Source organism: Lathyrus oleraceus, chromosome 4 (genome assembly GCF_024323335.1).
Source record: "Lathyrus oleraceus cultivar Zhongwan6 chromosome 4, CAAS_Psat_ZW6_1.0, whole genome shotgun sequence".
NCBI lineage: Eukaryota > Viridiplantae > Streptophyta > Magnoliopsida > Fabales > Fabaceae > Lathyrus > Lathyrus oleraceus.
The window spans coordinates 175770096-175787436 of record NC_066582.1 but is presented as its reverse complement, the minus strand read 5'-3'; the positions used below and the strand labels follow the sequence as shown (position 1 = coordinate 175787436).

Below are 17341 nucleotides of genomic sequence, written 5' to 3'. Positions count from 1 at the left end.
GGTTAGAAAAATTTAGGCACAATAAGTCTAAGAAAGAAAAGGTAGCGTTTGTCGAATACGACACGACAGACCCAATAAGTGAGGCTGATTATGCTTCATCGACCGAATTAGAAATCGACGTGGCTGAACTAAAGTCAGGATCCGCCTATGAGTGTCGATCATTGCTGCCTGCGCAAGGAAAAAATCTTGTCGAACACAACCCAAAATTCCGTTCGAAAACTTATACTTTTGATGTGTCGAAATGTGAGGAAATTTTTGACTTGTTGGTCAAAGATGGTCAAATGGTGGTACCTCCTGGTACTAAAATACCACCGTTAGAATAGAGATAGAAAAGAGGGTTTTGTAAGTATCATAACTATCTTGGTCATAATACCTCTAATTGTTACATTTTCAGGGATTTGGTTCAGAAAGAGATTCAAGAAGGCAGGCTGAAATTTGTTGGCCGTAGAATGAAGATCGACGCTGATCCTCTTCACCAAGAGGAAGCCCTGTTCGTGGAGCCAGTCGAGATCAACATGGTCGAGATCACCGAATACGATGAGGCCAACATGCTAGAGCAAACTGGGGAAAACCCAGATGTCGATATAGCTGAAGTTTACCCAAGGGCTGATGAAGACTTGGTGGATTTTCTGTATCGCTGCAAGAACAAGGGTTCACAAGTGTTCATGTGCCCTAGGTATGGTGCTGTCACCGACAAAATAGCGGCGGAGAATTTCCAAAAACTGCAATTGGGTAAAAGCAAAAGGAATGGGCCGACCAGGGGTTACCAGAATAAAAGAGGCTCAAAAAAGGCTGTGGGAAATACCCAAACAAGGCCTAAGAGCTTTATACCATCGGCAAGTGCCCCTAGAGGTACTTGGATCAAGCCTCAGGAAAAACAAGACACCCCACAAGGTGTTGCTGTTGTTTCTAGAGGAGGTCTAGCAATTAACTACAGGCGTGAGTTTAAGTCTAAAAAAAGGACTCATGTCTCTGAAAATTATTTAGGGAAGAACCCCATGTCGAGGACTCAATGGAGACGCTTTCAGAGGCGTAAACAGGCCGAAAGAGAAGCTGCAAGAGGCATGACTAGTGAGGCGAATTCTGGGAAGAAAATTGTTGTAAAGGTCGACAAAACTGAAAAATATTCTGATGAAGTGACTGATGACTTCAATTCAGAGTCTGAAGCAAGTCTGGATATCTTGGTCAACGTGGTGTCAATCCTACCACAAGAATACAAATGTGTGACTGAAGTGGAAGAGTCGGTAGATGATGCTGACGCTGAAGAAATGGCTTTGCACCAGCCAAGATGCTATTTTGTGTTGAACGATGGGTCTGCTGAAAGCCAAGAGGCAGTGTTCGAAAGACCAACGATGAACATGAAGAATCATTTCAAACCACTATTGATAAGGGCAAAAGTGGAAGGTGTAACTGTCAACAAAGTCTTGGTCGATTGTGGTGCCACGGTCAACATCATGCCGCACCATATTCTGAGGAAGATTGGTAAGTATGATACCAACATCAGATCTAACAATGTGGTTTTGTCTGACTACAGAGGAAAGACGAAAAGCACCATGTGAGTGATTATGGTGAATATCACGGTGGGTTCAATAACCAGACCGACACTATTTATGGTGATAGACGCTAAGCCAAGTTACAACTTGCTATTTGGCAGAGAGTGGTTACATGGCATCAGAGTGGTACCATCTTCAGCACACCAAAGGTTGGTGATTTGGAGAGAAGATGGGGTGGTCGAAAATATCGAAGCCGACCAAGGGTACTTCATGGCTGACGTGAATAATGTCGGCAAGAAGGAGTTCGAAAGAAAGCTGGACAACATCTCTCCTTGCTTTCCAGCTGAGGATGTGTATTCTAATTTGAGTGAAGCTTTTGTCTCTCTAACTCTGCACGAGACTCATGGCTTCATTTGGGATGTGGAACGCCTGAATGATCCACCCTATACAGGTATCCGGCTGACAGGCTAGGGAGACGTCACTAATGATGACTGAGCTAGAAGCTCTAAGAAAGATTTCGGCATACGTTGCCGAGAATAGAATAAAGTCGGCTCTAGAGGCTGAAGAAAACATGGTTGTCGAAGCCTATGCGTTAAATAAAGAGGGGCATATGGCTATTGGGCCAGAACCCCCAGACAAGCCAACGTTGGCTAAAAGGAACATCGACATGCACCGTCTGGACTGTATTTATGACAATGAACCTTTAGGGTTTGAAAAAGACCCAAAGGCACCAGAGAAAATCCGACCAAAAGACCCCTTGGAAGAAGTCGACCTTGGCGAGAATGGCGAGAAAAGACCAACATACATAAGCGCTAACATCGACAAAGAACTAAAGTCTGAGGTAATATCCATACTTAAAGAATTTAGGGACTGTTTTGCTTGGGATTATAACGAAATGCATGGTTTAAGTAGGGATTTGGTCGAGTTAAAGCTGCCAATAAAAGCTGGAAGAAAACCAGTAAAGCAGACGCCCAGGCGTTTCGCCCCAGAGATCATGGCAAAGATAAAAGTAGAAGTAGAAAGACTCCTGAAAAGCAAGTTTATTCAAACTGCAAGGTATGTCGAATGGTTGGCCAATATTGTGCCAGTCATCAAGAAAAATGGGTCTTTAAGAGTATGTATTGATTTTAGAGATCTAAATGCTGCCACCCCAAAAGATGAATATGCCATGCCCGTGGCGAAAATGCTGGTCGATTCGGCCGCTGGTTTTGAATATTTAAGTATGTTAGATGGTTATGCTGGATATAACCAAATTTTTATTGCAGAAGAAGACGTGCCGAAGACGGCGTTTCGATGCCCAGGAGCCTTGGGGACATATGAGTGGGTTGTCATGCCATTTGGCTTGAAAAATGCCGGAGCAACATACCAGAGGGTAATGAACTCAATGTTCCATGATTTTATTGAAGATTTCATGCAAGTATACATTGATGACATTGTGATAAAATCAAAAGGTCGACATGCTCACGTCGAACATCTTCGAAAGGCCTTTCTAAGGATGAGGAAATATGGATTAAAAATGAATCCATTAAAGTGCGCTTTTGTGTGCAAGTAGGTGACTTCCTTGGCTTTGTGGTGCATAAAAAGGGTATTCAAGTAAACCAAAGCAAAACAAAAGCCATTATGGACGTCAAGCCTTCGTCGACCAAAAAAGAGTTGCAATCTTTTCTGGGAAAAATAAATTTTCTTAGAAGATTTATATCAAATCTAAGTGGCAAAACAAAAGCCTTATCCTCACTACTTCGACTGAAGAACGAGGATTTTAAGTGGCGGGATGAACACCTAGAGGCTTTCGACAAAATCAAAGAGTATTTGACTAGACCTCTAGTACTGGCCCCTCATGTTAGACATAGGTCAATGAGACTGTATATTGCAGCCTCAGAATCGACTATAGGAAGTATGTTAGTCCAAGAGGATGAAAAATGTGTCGAGAGACCTATGTATTACCTTAGTCGAGTGCTTAATGACCCTGAAACTAGGTATAGTGATATAGAAAAACTATGTTTATGCCTATATTTCTCTTGTATGAAACTAAAGCAATATATCAAGCCTGTTGATGTGTACGTATCTTCCCACTTTGATATTATTAAACACATGTTATCTAAGCCAATTTTTCATAGTTGAATTGGGAAATGGGCTTTAGCGTTAATAGAATACTCCCTGATATACGTACCCTTGAAAGCGATGAAAGGGCAGGTAGTAGCGGATTTCCTTGTCGACCACTCAATGGTCAAAATGGCGCAGAATTACGTGGATTTAGCACCATGGAGGTTATACTTTGACGGTTCAAGACACAAGCATGGATTTGGGATAGGAGGAGTCATAATTTCTCCAGACGCAATTCCAGCAGAGTTCAAATACAGAATCGAAGGGGTATGCACAAATAATGAAACGGAATAGGAGTCACTGATCACAGGACTTGAACTACTGCTAGAATTAGGGGCAAGGAATGTTGAAATTATGGGAGACTCGGAGTTAGTGATCAAACAAGCATCAAAAGAGTACAGGTGTGTTAAAGAAAATTTAATCATGTATTTTATGGTCACCATCAGATTACTCAAGAGGTTTGAGCAAGTCAACCTCCAACACATACCACGAAAAGAGAACCAAAGAGCAAATGATTTGGCACAGGAGGCTTCAGGGTACAAAGCGTCGAAAGACCGGGAGGAAGAAGTCCAAGTGAGAGAGAAAGTATGAGCGACATTGTTGTCACCATCAGATCTGTCGATTGTGAAGTTGGGAGCCATAGATAAAAATCATTTTGAAATTCTGGCCGTCGACGACGGGGGGGAAAGTAATTGGCGTAAACCGCTAGTCGATTACTTACGCAATCCCGTAGGGTCAACAGATCGAAAGATAAAATATAGGGCCCTTAGCTACGTCTTGGTAAATGATGAATTATTCAAAAAGACGGTCGAAGGAGTGTTACTGAAATGTCTAGGAGAAAGTGAGGAATATGTGGCTGTGTCAAGCATACATAGCGGGGCGTGTGGGGCGCATCAAGCAGGTTTGAAGATGAAATGGCTCTTGATGCACTCAGGAGTTTATTGGCCTTCAATGCTGAAAGATTGCATTGAATTTGCTAAAGGTTGTCAAGAATGCCAATTACATGGGGGCATACATCATGTGCCTGCAAGCGAGCTACATACAATTGTGAAGCCCTGGCCATTTCGAGGATGGGCTCTGGATGTTATGGGAGAAATAAAGTCAACCTCGTCGAAACAACAAAGGTATGTGTTAGTCGGTATCGACTATTTCACAAAATGGGTCGAAGTCGTAACGTTAACAAATGTAGACCAAGAGGATGTGATAGATTTTGTCCAGAGTTATATCATCTGCAGATTTGGCATCCCAAAAACAATTACAACCGACCAGGGGTCAGTTTTCACTGATCGAAAAGTGCAAGATTTTGCAAAAGAAATGGGAATCAAGTTACTGACTTCTACCCCCTATTACGCACAGGCGAATGGCCAAGTCGAAGTTGCTAATAAGGTGATCATCAGCCTAATAAAGAAACACATAGAAAAGAAGCCAAGAAATTGGCATAAGACGTTAGACCAATCTTAGTGGGCGTGTCGAACGTTACCAAAAGAAGCAACTAGAACAACCCCATTTTGACTGGTGTATGGGCATGACGCAGTGTTGCCAGTAGAGATTCAGGTCCAGGCGGTCAGAACCCAAAGGCAGTATGAAATACCTTCTGAAGATTACTGGAGTATGATAACAGACGAATTGGTCGACGTAGATGAAGAAAGAATGTTAGCGTTGGATTCCCTACAAAGGCAGAAAGAAAAAGTCGCCAGAGCCTACAATAAAAAGGTGAAAGGTAAAGTGTTTGCTGTCGATGATCTGGTCTGGAGAGTGATCCTGCCTATGGACAGAAATGATAGAGTTTGGGGTAAATGGTCCCCTAATTGGGAATGACCGTTTAAGGTTTTCTAGGCCTTTTCTAATAACACCTACGAGGTCGAGGAGTTGGCACCAGATAGGCGAATCCTGAGAGTGAATGGAAAGTACTTGAAAAAATATAGGTCTCTCCTTCAAGAGGTCAAAATTTTGACAGACTAAATAACTGTCGAAAGAACAAGGTTGGAGATAACTATGTTAGAAACCAGCTACAAAAGGCACAGAAAATAAATACACAGTGCTAAAAGTAAGAAGGATAACATTAAAGTGGCAAGAAACCATTGTTTAAATATTACAAAAATTCATACAGACAATAGAAACGACCAAAGTTGGTCGAACTTAGATTGGAAAGACTTAAGCTCAAAATTGTAATGCAAGGACGTAGGCTCCAAGGTGTCGGCGTGGGCTTTGAGCTTTTCAAGCTTCCCTTCGACGATCATAAGCTCTTCAGCGACCGCTAAGGCATCACCGGTGGTTTGCTCCACAGTGGCCTGGGCAGGTTTTAGCACTTCGTCGATAAAACGTGACTCCTCCTTGGTAATTGATTCCAACTCACTGTCCAGAGTGGCAATTTGACGCCGAAGGGCATCAATTTGTTGACGTATCTCAGTGGCCCTTATTTGTTTGGAGATCAATTCTTTCTTCTGTTCCTCCATAGCCCCCAACATGTTGGTGACCTCCGTGTCGGCATGCATCACCAACTCCCATTTTTCCTTCATAGAGGCCTCAGTAGCAGCAATCTGGCGTTCAGTGTCCCTGACGCTGTCGATGTGGTGCAGCATGGGAACCATAAGTTGTTCTAAAGTGGCCACTACACATTTGGCATAATCTGAGAGCTGGAGATCCTTTAGGTTGGCAAGCACGCACAGAATCTCTGGACCGACAGCAGGTTCATGCATGAGCACGAAAGGAAGGTCGGGATTCAAGGCGTGAACGCGGATTTTGTCCATTAGAGCCTTAGTCTTTGTCGCCTCAGGGCCCATTTTGCCAGAATGGAGCTGCTCAGAGTCGGAAGAGGCATCACGCGATTTCACCAGATTGTGGAGCCTGGCAATTGCTTCTAAAGTAGAAGGCTTTATCGCCAGCCCCGGGAAGGACAAAGGGGAAGCAACCGATGCAGGAGTAATCTGAGAAGAGGGAGAAGCAGTCGACAGAGGAGTAGTCTGAGAGGGTTGTTGTTTGTTGGTGTCGACACCTACTGGTCCTCGTGGATCCTGCAAAGGCAAGGAAGCTGAAGAGAGACTAGAGTCAGAACTAGTCGAACTGGAGTTCGGATGCGTTGTAGGACTAGTGACTGAGTCAGAATCACTATCACTAATCTGGATAGGGAATTCAATGAACTCACCAGCGGTGTCGACAGACTGAAATGGGCGAGCGAGAGAAGAAATCGGCGACGAGGGAGTGTAGTCGGCAACAGGTTGAGTCGGCTCAGCAGATGCGTCAGCCTGCAATAAGAAAAAATGTGTAAGAGAAGTACAAAAATCCAAGGGAGTAAATATCAAAATAGGTAAATACCTGTGTCGATGCAATAGAGACTACATCCTGATTTTCTTTCCCCGTGGCAGCAGCGGGGGAGGTGCCATTCGGCTGTGAAGCTCCCACAGTTGGATCAGGGACCTTGTCGAGGATGGAAGTGTCGACCACAATGGTGTTGACGTCTTCAGCAGGAACCTCCGGAGTGGGCATTGTATGGTGCCTCTTCTTCTAGGTTTCACCACTCCTGGAGGGAGAGTCATGCTTCTTCCTCTTGTGGCCATGGTGGCTTTTGGATTTATGCTGGGAGGTGTGCTAGAGACACGAAGAGAGGTTATAAACAGATATTCTAGCCAAAAGAGCAGACAAGCCGACAAGAAATACCTCAGAGCCTGTGGGGGCAGAGCGTTTGTGTTTTTTGGATTTTTTGGAGTGAGAGGAAACTGTGGGTTCTGTCGAACGTGGTTGACCCTGCACACAAGTGAGATATTAGAGACCACGTAGTATTTCCCTTAAGAAGTCACAAGAGTAAATGGAAATGAGACAGATAGGTGCATACAGAAGAACTGGGCTTCCTCAAGACTTGAGCAATGGAGCGCTCATCATCATCAGAGGATTTCTCAGGAGAAGCCTGCAAGAAGGGAGAGGATGGCTAAGAATAAAAACAAAAAGCCAAAGGAAATAGCAACTCAGACAAAGTCGAACCTGAGCCTCTTGTGTCGAAGGATTGAGTTGGTTAGCAGGTGTAAGACCTACAGGATCTAGAGGGATCGCTGCAAATAAACAAAAGAAATGCAAGTGAGCAACGAAATCCAGCTAAAGGGAAGTGTTAAAATTTCCAGAGAAGTGGTACCAAGTTGCGTAGATTCGAACACACTAACATATTGAGGATCAATATGAAGTGGCCCTGAGTAGTCAGGCAGATAATGCTTCGTCGGGACCACTCTGTCGGCCTTTTTCTTAGAGGCGTTTTGTACGTATGAAATGGGACAATAAAACCACACCGGAACCAAATGACCAAAGGCCAAAGCCAAAGGGCTAGATGGCAGAGGAGGGAACTTGAGGTTTCCAAAGTGAAGAGCGTAAAGATACTTGTCTTTCGCGTAACCGGGGATTTTAAGTTTTGGAAGCCTGTCGGTTACTTTCGCCTTTAGTTCGACCGCAGCCTCCCAGATGGTCCCACGAAGATTATCTGGTTGATACACAACTTGGAAATAATTTTGGAAAGCACGAATTTGTTTGATATGAAGAGCCTTACACTTGGTCGACTTTGCCTGCAAATGAACAAAAGCTTTAGTTAATTCAGATAGTTTGGCCTCAGGAGCACCAACATAAATGGTAAAATACGACTGCCACCAAATCATGGAATTCTTTGGTACAATAGTAAGCTGGTCGAAAAGGAAGAGAAGGGAGACGTGGTCAGTTTTTCCAAATGGTTTCAAGTTCCTCTGCGATCTCGCTCCAAGGTTGACCACAAAGGATATTGGCGAGTAATTCTTGAGAGGAGAACAGGGATTTGGGAATGAATTCGCAAAGGCCAAATTGCCTGGCCACAAGGTTAGGCTGATAAGCCACTAAGCCAGGATTGCTGCTGGAGGTTTCAGCCGACAGGAAGCGAGGGACCAGAAGACGCCTCCAAATGAGGAAGGTTTCATCTCTATGTTCCCCGTTAGTCGGAGGGAAAGGTCTGGTGAGCCACACAGGACCCTCAGTTCGATGACTGAAAGGGGCCATAGAAGGTAGAAAATTGACACGAGTCAACATGATGTTAATAAAAGTCGAAACACTTGAAGGTCGGGGAAGTTTTTGTCGATAGGCGTCAAGGGGATCAACCGTTTCCAGATAAGATGTCGTTCCTCTAGGGGACACGCAACCCTCTTCATTCCGTAGGGGCTATATCTTTAGAGAAAGTGGCATTGAGCCACAACTGCAAAAACCAGAAAGGGTCATGGACCAACACATTTTGCTTTCGGGAGTTCTCAAGGTCGAAGAGTCTAATTTGGAAGAAAACCTCAGATAGAGACTCATAGAGGGAAGCTAAAATCAGTTGGCCCAAGGCAATGTCACGCTCTTGGTGCAGTTGGGTTGCCAGGAGAGCAAAGTGCTTGGCTACCTGTATAGATCTAGAACAGAAGACAAAGCGGGATAGCCAGAGGGTCAAGAAAGCCACATGTTCCTCGTCGGTCATAGGGTCTGCAGAGGTGGCATGATGATCAATAAAATTGTTGTATGTTGGCTTGTGAGAGTCACCAACATCGAACCTCAAGGAAATTGGCGCTACAGCTTTGCAGTCGAAGACTTCGCCAGTCGGTCTCAAGCCAGTGATGACAATAATGTCCAGAAGTGTCGGCGTGATCGTGCCACACTTGGTATGGAAGGAGTTGGTCGAACTCTCCCAGAATTGAAGGGCAGCTAATAACATGCCACAAGATTGGGGAGGGCCACAACGGGCAATCTGTAAAAGGGTGTAGATGCCTGTCCTTTTCCAATGGCCAATTTTTTCTGATTCCAATCGGTCCATCCAAGCGCAAAACTTAGGACAATTTCTGGGAGGAGCAGTCCTGAAGTTCCTGTCGATGTAGCGAAGGGAAAAAGGTTGTTGGGCAGAAATCACAGGTTCAGAGATATGACTGGAGGGGAAAAGAGAAGAATCTGTTCTGGTAATCTCAGGATGTCGGTTTTCTGGGAGAGGACCTAAGAACACTAAGGGTTCATCAGCCAAAGAAAGAGGAATTAATACCTGAGAACGCCAGATTTTTGCCTTCTCTTCTGCGAACAGAGGCTCAGGAACATACTCCCTACCATCAATGTTGATAGGATGTGTGAGTTTAGCAGTAGAGGGTTTGCTGGAGCTTGCCATGGAGAAAATGAAAGATTTTTGTTTGGGAGAAGAAGAATTTTCACAGAGCGCAGGAGACAAGTAAATGTTGAAGCAAGAGCGCGAAAAAAGAGAAGAAGAAGAAGGAGTGAGGGTTTTATAGGGGTTAAACCCTGAGCAGAGAAGAGTGAGCGTTTGAGCTTCCATTTTCGACATGTATGCCCACATTCCCTCGTTTGTAGACACATGGAGGAGAGAAGGCAGGCGTAATGACAAACACGTTCAATCATAAAGACGTGAAATGATGGAGACGTGATTTTGTGCGTCTCGAGGGAAACAAGGAAACGTTCGTCATGATTATATGACGTCATCCACGTGGGGTAAACAGAGGTCCCACTAAGTAGAAGTGGAGGCAGTGAGAAGTAAGTCGACATTGCAAAGATGCCATCATCTCACCAGCTTCGACAGTCGAAAATGGCATCTCTGGGGGGCATTTTGTTACCACGAAAAATCTCTAAAGGATGCTGAAAGCATAATTAGTGATAGAGTCCTGTGAATTTGGGGGTTGTACCCCCATCAAGGGATGAAGAGGTGTTTTGAGGCAAATAAGAGTGAGAAAAACACAAGTCAAGGGTTGAAGTCGACAGGAGAACGTTTTTGGTCAACAGGCCATTCTGTCGATTGAGGTGAAGGCTGAGACTTAAAGAATTTTTCTTTTAAGCCAAAGGCGTAAAAGACAGCGTCGTCCTAGCATCTGGGCGGGAGAAATTTGAAATTTAAATAGCCAGCGGGTACAAGAAGAATAAAGAGCGCCAGAATCTGGAGCAGTTGGCAAGACGCGAGGGCAGTGGTTTGGCAGATTGTGTGACACATCTGTTGGTTTCTAGGAGTTTTAGCTTATGAGCAGTTCCTTTAGTTTAGTATAAATAGAATGTCCCACGAGGGGCTTAGGGTGTTCACTTTGTACTGAAAATCACTTGTAAGAAAACTTCCCATTCCCAGCGCGAGGAAGCAAGAGTTTTTTGAGAGTGCTATGTACGTGAATCACCACATTTATTTCAATGCAACTTCCTTACTTTTCAATTGTTCCCGTTGAACATTTTATCTTAACTTCATTTGCTTTTGAGTTATCATTTTACGTTTTTGTTTACGCTGTCGACACTAATTCTATTACGATAATAGAGTTTACCAAAAGCGTGTTTGTCGTATACCTCTTTTGAATACTATAGCATTGTCGGTCATGAGTCACCTATAGGCTGTAGCATTGTCTAAACCGTTTGTGTGGAAAACCCTACGCTTGTTCGACACTTTGTTAGGAGCCGTTCCTCACAAAGTTATTTCGTCGAGTTGGACAAGCCTCACTTGCACTAGCACATATCCTAGGATCAACTGGTCGATCCTGCAAGTAACCCTTTGTTTTAAGGCCTAGGGAGGACCAGCAGTTATTTATCAATTTCCACAGTAAACAAAACCCAATATCCCCTCACAGGTATGTACTAGTCTTCAAAGGAAACCCTAAAAAGGTCCCTAGAGTCATGGAACTAAATTGAGATACCATTCCCTGGGACAAATGACTCGTCGGACAATGATGCTCCCAAAAGGATCTACTCTAGGTGTGACATCTTGTGTCAACCATGATCGAGGACTAAATCCAAATAGGTCAATGCGAATCTAGACACATATTATCCTGTGTTTATGCTCAAGTTGGGGTATAAAGCTTTTCACTCATGTAACATAGTCCCAACCCAACAGAGAGTATATAACAAAATATCCATAATATAAAGAATATGAATATTTAAAGCAATAAATAATGTGATAAATAACATAAAAGTAAATCAAGTAAAGCATAAATATAAACACCCAAACAAACAAGGAAATAAAAAAAACTAGGCTCAACTCTTTCTTGCAAGAGCAAGGACTCCCCAATAGAGTCACCAGTTGTCGCGTCGCGAAAAATACCTGAGCGTATCGCACGCTTGAAGATACAACAGAGTCACCACTAAACTTTATTTATTCCAAAAGGAAAGGGAAAATATCAATAAAATCCAGGGGGAAGAGAAATAGGTAAGGAATTCGGTTATGCAAGGGGAATGTATTAGCACCCCTCACATCTAATGTACTTAACGAGAACCATTTTGATTTTTCTTTGCTCGAATAGGTGTTACTATCTAAAGATTACTTTCGAATGAAAAAAAGGTTTAATAATTAACGTGCTCGCCAAGGATACAAACCCTCATGCCTACGTATCCTCGTAGTACAATAAGGAAATCAAAGCTCTGTAGTTTATGGTAGAAAATAAGTGTATGTTGGTTGTTTTTATGGAACAATTATAATCGTATCCTAGAAGTGTGTATACATTAGCTGACCTCATCCTAGTTCAGATACTCCAATCCTTTAGTCTGACTGCTAAGAAACGAATTATAAAAGTACTTTTATTAAAAGAAAAGAAAATTGTTTTGAAAAAAGGGTTTGTGTGATAATAGAAAAGAAAGAGTTGATTGAAATAGAAAAGAAAGAGAAATGCTAGAATTAAAAGTGTGGTTTGAATTGTAAGATTGTTGTATATGTGTGGTGAAAGTATGGTTTGAACCAAAAGTGTATTGCTTAAATCCATAGAGGAGTGTATGACGGTAACCAATGATTGGTGTGGCCAACTGAGGAAAAGGATATGGCGGTAACTAATGATAACACTGAAACACACTGCATATTTGACTCGGATTTCACATTCTTATTAGGTTTTTATTGTCATTTTCTTGTGTTATGTTTTACTTTTGTCCTATATTCATATATTTTGCCCTACAGGAGCCTTTTGTGAAGAAACGAAGTCAAACGAGCAAGAAATCGAAGTTTTTGTGGAAATTTGTTCACATAGCGTCCAGCATGGCGGCCGCCAAGAAGGGTGCCATGACGTGAAAGTTGTCAACTGGTGGTAACTGCCACGTTTCCCATGATCTTTCCATGTTGTACACAGGGCGGGCTCCTTGGTGGGGATGGCAGACGCCACCTTTGTACCACTTAAGGAATTCGCCCAACCTTCTAACGAAGAACCTAGTTCTAGTATCGTAAACCCGACTATTCTTGCTAATAATTTCGAACTAAAACCCTCTTTATTATAACTAGTACAACAAAATCAATACGTGGGTTTCGCTACAGAGAACCCAAATCAACATTTAAAAGTTTTTATCCAACTAGCTGATACATTCAAGACCAATGATGCTTCACCTGAGGTAATTCGTCTAAGATTATTCTCGTTTTCCCTCAGAGATAGAGCACGGTCTTGGTTAGATTCCCTTTCGGATAACCCGATAACTACTTGGGAAGACCTCAAGAGAGTGTTCCTTGCAAGATATTTTCCCCCGAGTAAGACCGCTGTCCTTCGAAACCAAATAACCCGATTCACTCAAAATCAGGGTGAATCACTTTTTAAAGCTTGGGAAAGATATAAGTAACTACTAAGAGCTTGTCCACACCATGGCCTAAAACAATGGCTGATTATTCACACCTTTTATAATGGACTTCACTATAACACAAAGATGTCCATCGACGCTGCCGCCGGTGGTGCTCTGATGAACAAACCTTACCCTGACGCTTGCGCTCTCATCGAAGATATGACACAAACCATTACCAACGGGAGTCAGAACGAGCATTGGTGGAGAAAAGGGAGACCAAAGGAGGAATAAATGAGGTTAATTGTATGGACATGATGAAAGCTAAAATGGACGCTTTAGCCCTGAAGGTTGAACACATGTCTGCAAATCCTACAGCCGCAGTAGCTATAGATTGTGAAATCTGTGGAACCAAAGGACATCTTGCACCAGAATTCAATCTGTTAACTGAATCAAACTCAGACCGGGTCAATTATGCCCAAGGAAACCCGTTTTCAAACACTTACAACCCGGAATGGAAGAATCATCTAAACTTCTCTTATAAAAACAATAACCTTATTCAAAACTCTACCCCTCAAAGACCATCAGGTTTTCAAGCTCAAAGATAAATCCAACCTATGCAAGTCATTCCTCAAAATCCAAACCTAGAGAAAGTCATGGAAAGTTTCATTTCGGCCCAGACTCGACAAAACAAAGAGTTCCTAAACCAAGATATTCCTATAAATGAACTTATCACACAATTAGAAACTAAGGTTGATTCGGTAATCACTCACAATAATATGCTTGAAACCCAAATCTCACAAATAACACAACAACAAGCCCCTCAGGCCACACCTGAAGGGAAATTTCTTGGACAACCTCAACCCAACCCCCCGAGGGCAAGCTAACGATGTTACCCTACGAAGTGGGGTCACCTATGACGAACCTGTAAAAACAGCCTTGAGTGAACCAGAGGCTTCTAAGAAAAACGTTGTGTCTATAGACGAAGTGGAGGAAGCAGAGAGGCAAAAAGACCAGAAAGTGAAGGATAAGGGAGAAGATAAAGATAAAGTTTATGTTCCACCCTCTCCTTATAAACCACCAATTTCATGCCCGCAAAGACTTAAACAAACAAAAATTGATAACCAATATAAAAAGTTTATAAAAGTGATCGAGAAACTCCACATAGAAATCCCTTTCACCGAAGCCATCACCTAGATATCATCTTATGCTAAATTCCTTAAGGACATCTTGACCAACAAATGTAGGCTGGATGATCCCAAACCTTTAGAATGCAACTCCATTGCTGAGAATAAACTTGTTAAGAAGGAGAAAGATCCCGAAAGATTTTCCATACCTTGTATTTTAGGGAATCATGTTATTGACAAAGCATTCTTAGACTTGGGAGCAAGCGTAAGCTTGATGCCTTTAGCAGTTTGTAGAAGGCTAAACCTAGGAGAATTACAACCGACTAAGATGTCTCTTCAATTAGCCGATAGATATGTGAAATATCCAGTAGGCATATTAGAAGACATCCCATTTAGAATTTGACAACTTTATATCCTAACATATTTCGTGGTAATGGACATTAAAGAAGACGACGAAATCTCGATCCTCCTTGGTAGACCCTTCTTATCAACAGCATGAGCCATAAGAGATGTTAAAAGAGGAAAATTAACTTTTGAAGTAGGTGATAGAAAGATAGAATTTATAATTTCCAAATTCCTAATGGCACCAGTCATAAAAGACTCTTGTTATGCCATCGATATCATTGATGAATGCATAAGGGAGCTAGATCAAGAAGGACCTCTAGAGACAATGCAATATTTTTCACCTCCCATAAGAGTAGACGATGAATTTAGACTGGAGCCTTACATGGATGACGACCTTTATGAATGCTTAACACTTACCCCGAACCATATGCCACGTCCTAAGAAACCATCTATAGAACTTAAGGAACTTCCCAAGAATCTAAGATATGAGTTTTTAAATCAAGAACTAAATTGCCCAGTTATAGTAAGCGCCGCCTTGAATAGAGATGAAACAAACCAACTTTTATATATCTTGCGAAAGTATCCCTCAACTTTAGGATATAACATATCTGATCTCAAAGGGATAAGCCCATCTGTGTGCATGCACCAGATCTTGTTGGAGGAAGATTCTAAACCTTCCAGAGAACATCAACGAAGGTTAAACCCAATAATGAGCGATATGGTTAAGAAAGAAGTACTTAAACTACTAGAGGCTGGTATAATTTATCAAATTTCAGATAGTAAGTGGGTAAGCCCTGTACATGTGGTACCTAAAAAAGAAGGTGTCATAGTTGTGGAAAATGAAAAAGGCGAGCATGCAGCTAAGCATATAGAAAGCGGTTGGTGTATGTGCATCGACTACAGAAAACTAAATAAGTTGACTAGGAAAGATCATTTCCCTCTCCCATTCATAGATCAAATGCTTGAGCGCCTAGCCAGACACTCTTACTTTTGCTATTTAGATGGATATTCTGGATTTTTCCAAATTCCCATTCACCCCGAAGATCAAGAGAAAACAACCTTTACATGCCCTTACGGAACATTTGCCCATAGACGAGTGCCTTTTGGACTTTGCAATACCCCAACCACCTTCCAACGTTGTATGTTGTCAATCTTTGTAGACTTTCTCGATGAGATTATGGAAGTTTTTCTGGATGATTTCTCAGTATGCGGATTCAGTTTTGAAAACTGTCTAGCTAACCTTGAGAGAAATTCTAGAAAGATGCATGGAAACAAACCTTGTGCTAAACTAGGAAAAATGTCACTTTATGGTTACCGAAGGAATAGTATTAGGACACATAGTCTCTGAAAAGGGCATTGAGGTTGATGAAGCCAAATTAGAGGTTATAGAAAATCTTAAACCATCTAAGACCATTAGGGAAGTCCGTAGCTTTCTTGGACACACCGGTTTTTATCGACATTTTATCTAAGACTTCTCTAAAATAACAAAACCTCTAACTAGCCTTCTAATGAAAGATGCCGAGTTTATTTTCGACGAAAAATGTATAGAAGCATTCAACCTTTTGAAACAAGCACTGATCTCCGCGCCTATTATGCAACCTCCAGATTGAAACCAACCCTTCGAAATCATGTGTGATGCTAGCGATTACGCTGTTTGTGTTGTTCTAGAACAAAGAAAGGACAAGAAATTACATGTAATTTACTATGCCAGTAGAACCCTAGATGCCTCCCAACTTAACTATGCAACAACCGAGAAAGAACTTCTCGTTGTTGTTTTTGCTATTGATAAATTTCGATCTTATCTGGTAGGAGCTAAAATGACAGTTTATACAGATCATGCAGCTATTCGATGCCTAATAAGCAAGAAGGACGCTAAACCTAGGTTACTTCGATGGGTCACTACAAGAGTTTGACCTGGATATTCGAGACAAGAAGGGCGCGAAAAATGTAGTTGTTGACCACCTTTCTAGGCTTGAATATTTAAAACCAGACCTAGTGCCAACAAATGACGATTTTACCTATGATAGACTCATGGAAAAAATTGAAACCATTCAAGACGATAAATCCGATTCTCCAATGGATTGGAACATTGAAAGAACTCTAGCTGTGACCAACATACCTTGGTATGCTGACTTTGTTAATTACCTAGCTGCTGATATCATACCCCCGGACCTTAACTACCAACAGAAGAAGAATTTCTTTAGTGATGTATGGTATTTTTATTGGGACGAACCACTCCTTTTCAAAAGAGGGAGATACGACATTTTTCGTCGCTATGTCCCTGAAGAAGAGGTAGAAAACGTCATAAAACATTGTCACTTTGCACCTTATGGTGGACATGCGGGCACATCTAAAACATGCGTTAAAATTCTCCAAGTCGACCTTTATTGGCCAATATTATGGAGCGATGTTCATGCTTACATTGTTAGATGTGATCGGTGCCAACGTACTGGTAACGTCTCAAGGCGTGACGGAATGCCATTAAGAAATCTCCAAGAAGTAGAAATCTTCGATATTTGGGGGATTGATTTTATGGGACCTTTTCCATCATCAATGGGAAATAAGTATATCTTAGTAGTTGTTGACTACGTGTCTAAATCAATTAAGGCTATAGCCTCACCTACAAATGACACTCGCGTAGTGATTAAATTATTCAAAAACAACATATTCCCTAGATTTGGAGTACCACGCCTTGTTATAAGTGACGGTGGATCACATTTCATATCCAGAATTTTGGATAAACTTTTAGATAAATATGGAGTTAGGCATAGAGTAGCAACACCATATCACCCGCAG

The 17341-nt window shown here is 42.1% G+C and overlaps 1 protein-coding gene and 1 non-coding gene across 2 annotated transcripts; one reads left to right on the top strand and one right to left on the bottom strand.

Moving 5' to 3' along the window:
• Nucleotides 1–13058: 13058 nt before the first annotated feature.
• On the bottom strand, nt 13059–13165 carry LOC127077577 (small nucleolar RNA R71). Its single transcript, XR_007787372.1, has one exon. It is a non-coding gene; the product is annotated as a small nucleolar RNA R71 (small nucleolar RNA).
• Nucleotides 13166–13402: 237 nt separating this feature from the next.
• Nucleotides 13403–14603, top strand: LOC127136570 (uncharacterized). The gene is made up of 3 exons (XM_051063112.1): nt 13403–13661; nt 14011–14209; nt 14321–14603. Exons 1-3 carry the CDS (start codon nt 13403–13405, stop codon nt 14601–14603), a joined length of 741 nt encoding a protein of 246 aa, XP_050919069.1.
• Nucleotides 14604–17341: the final 2738 nt, after the last annotated feature.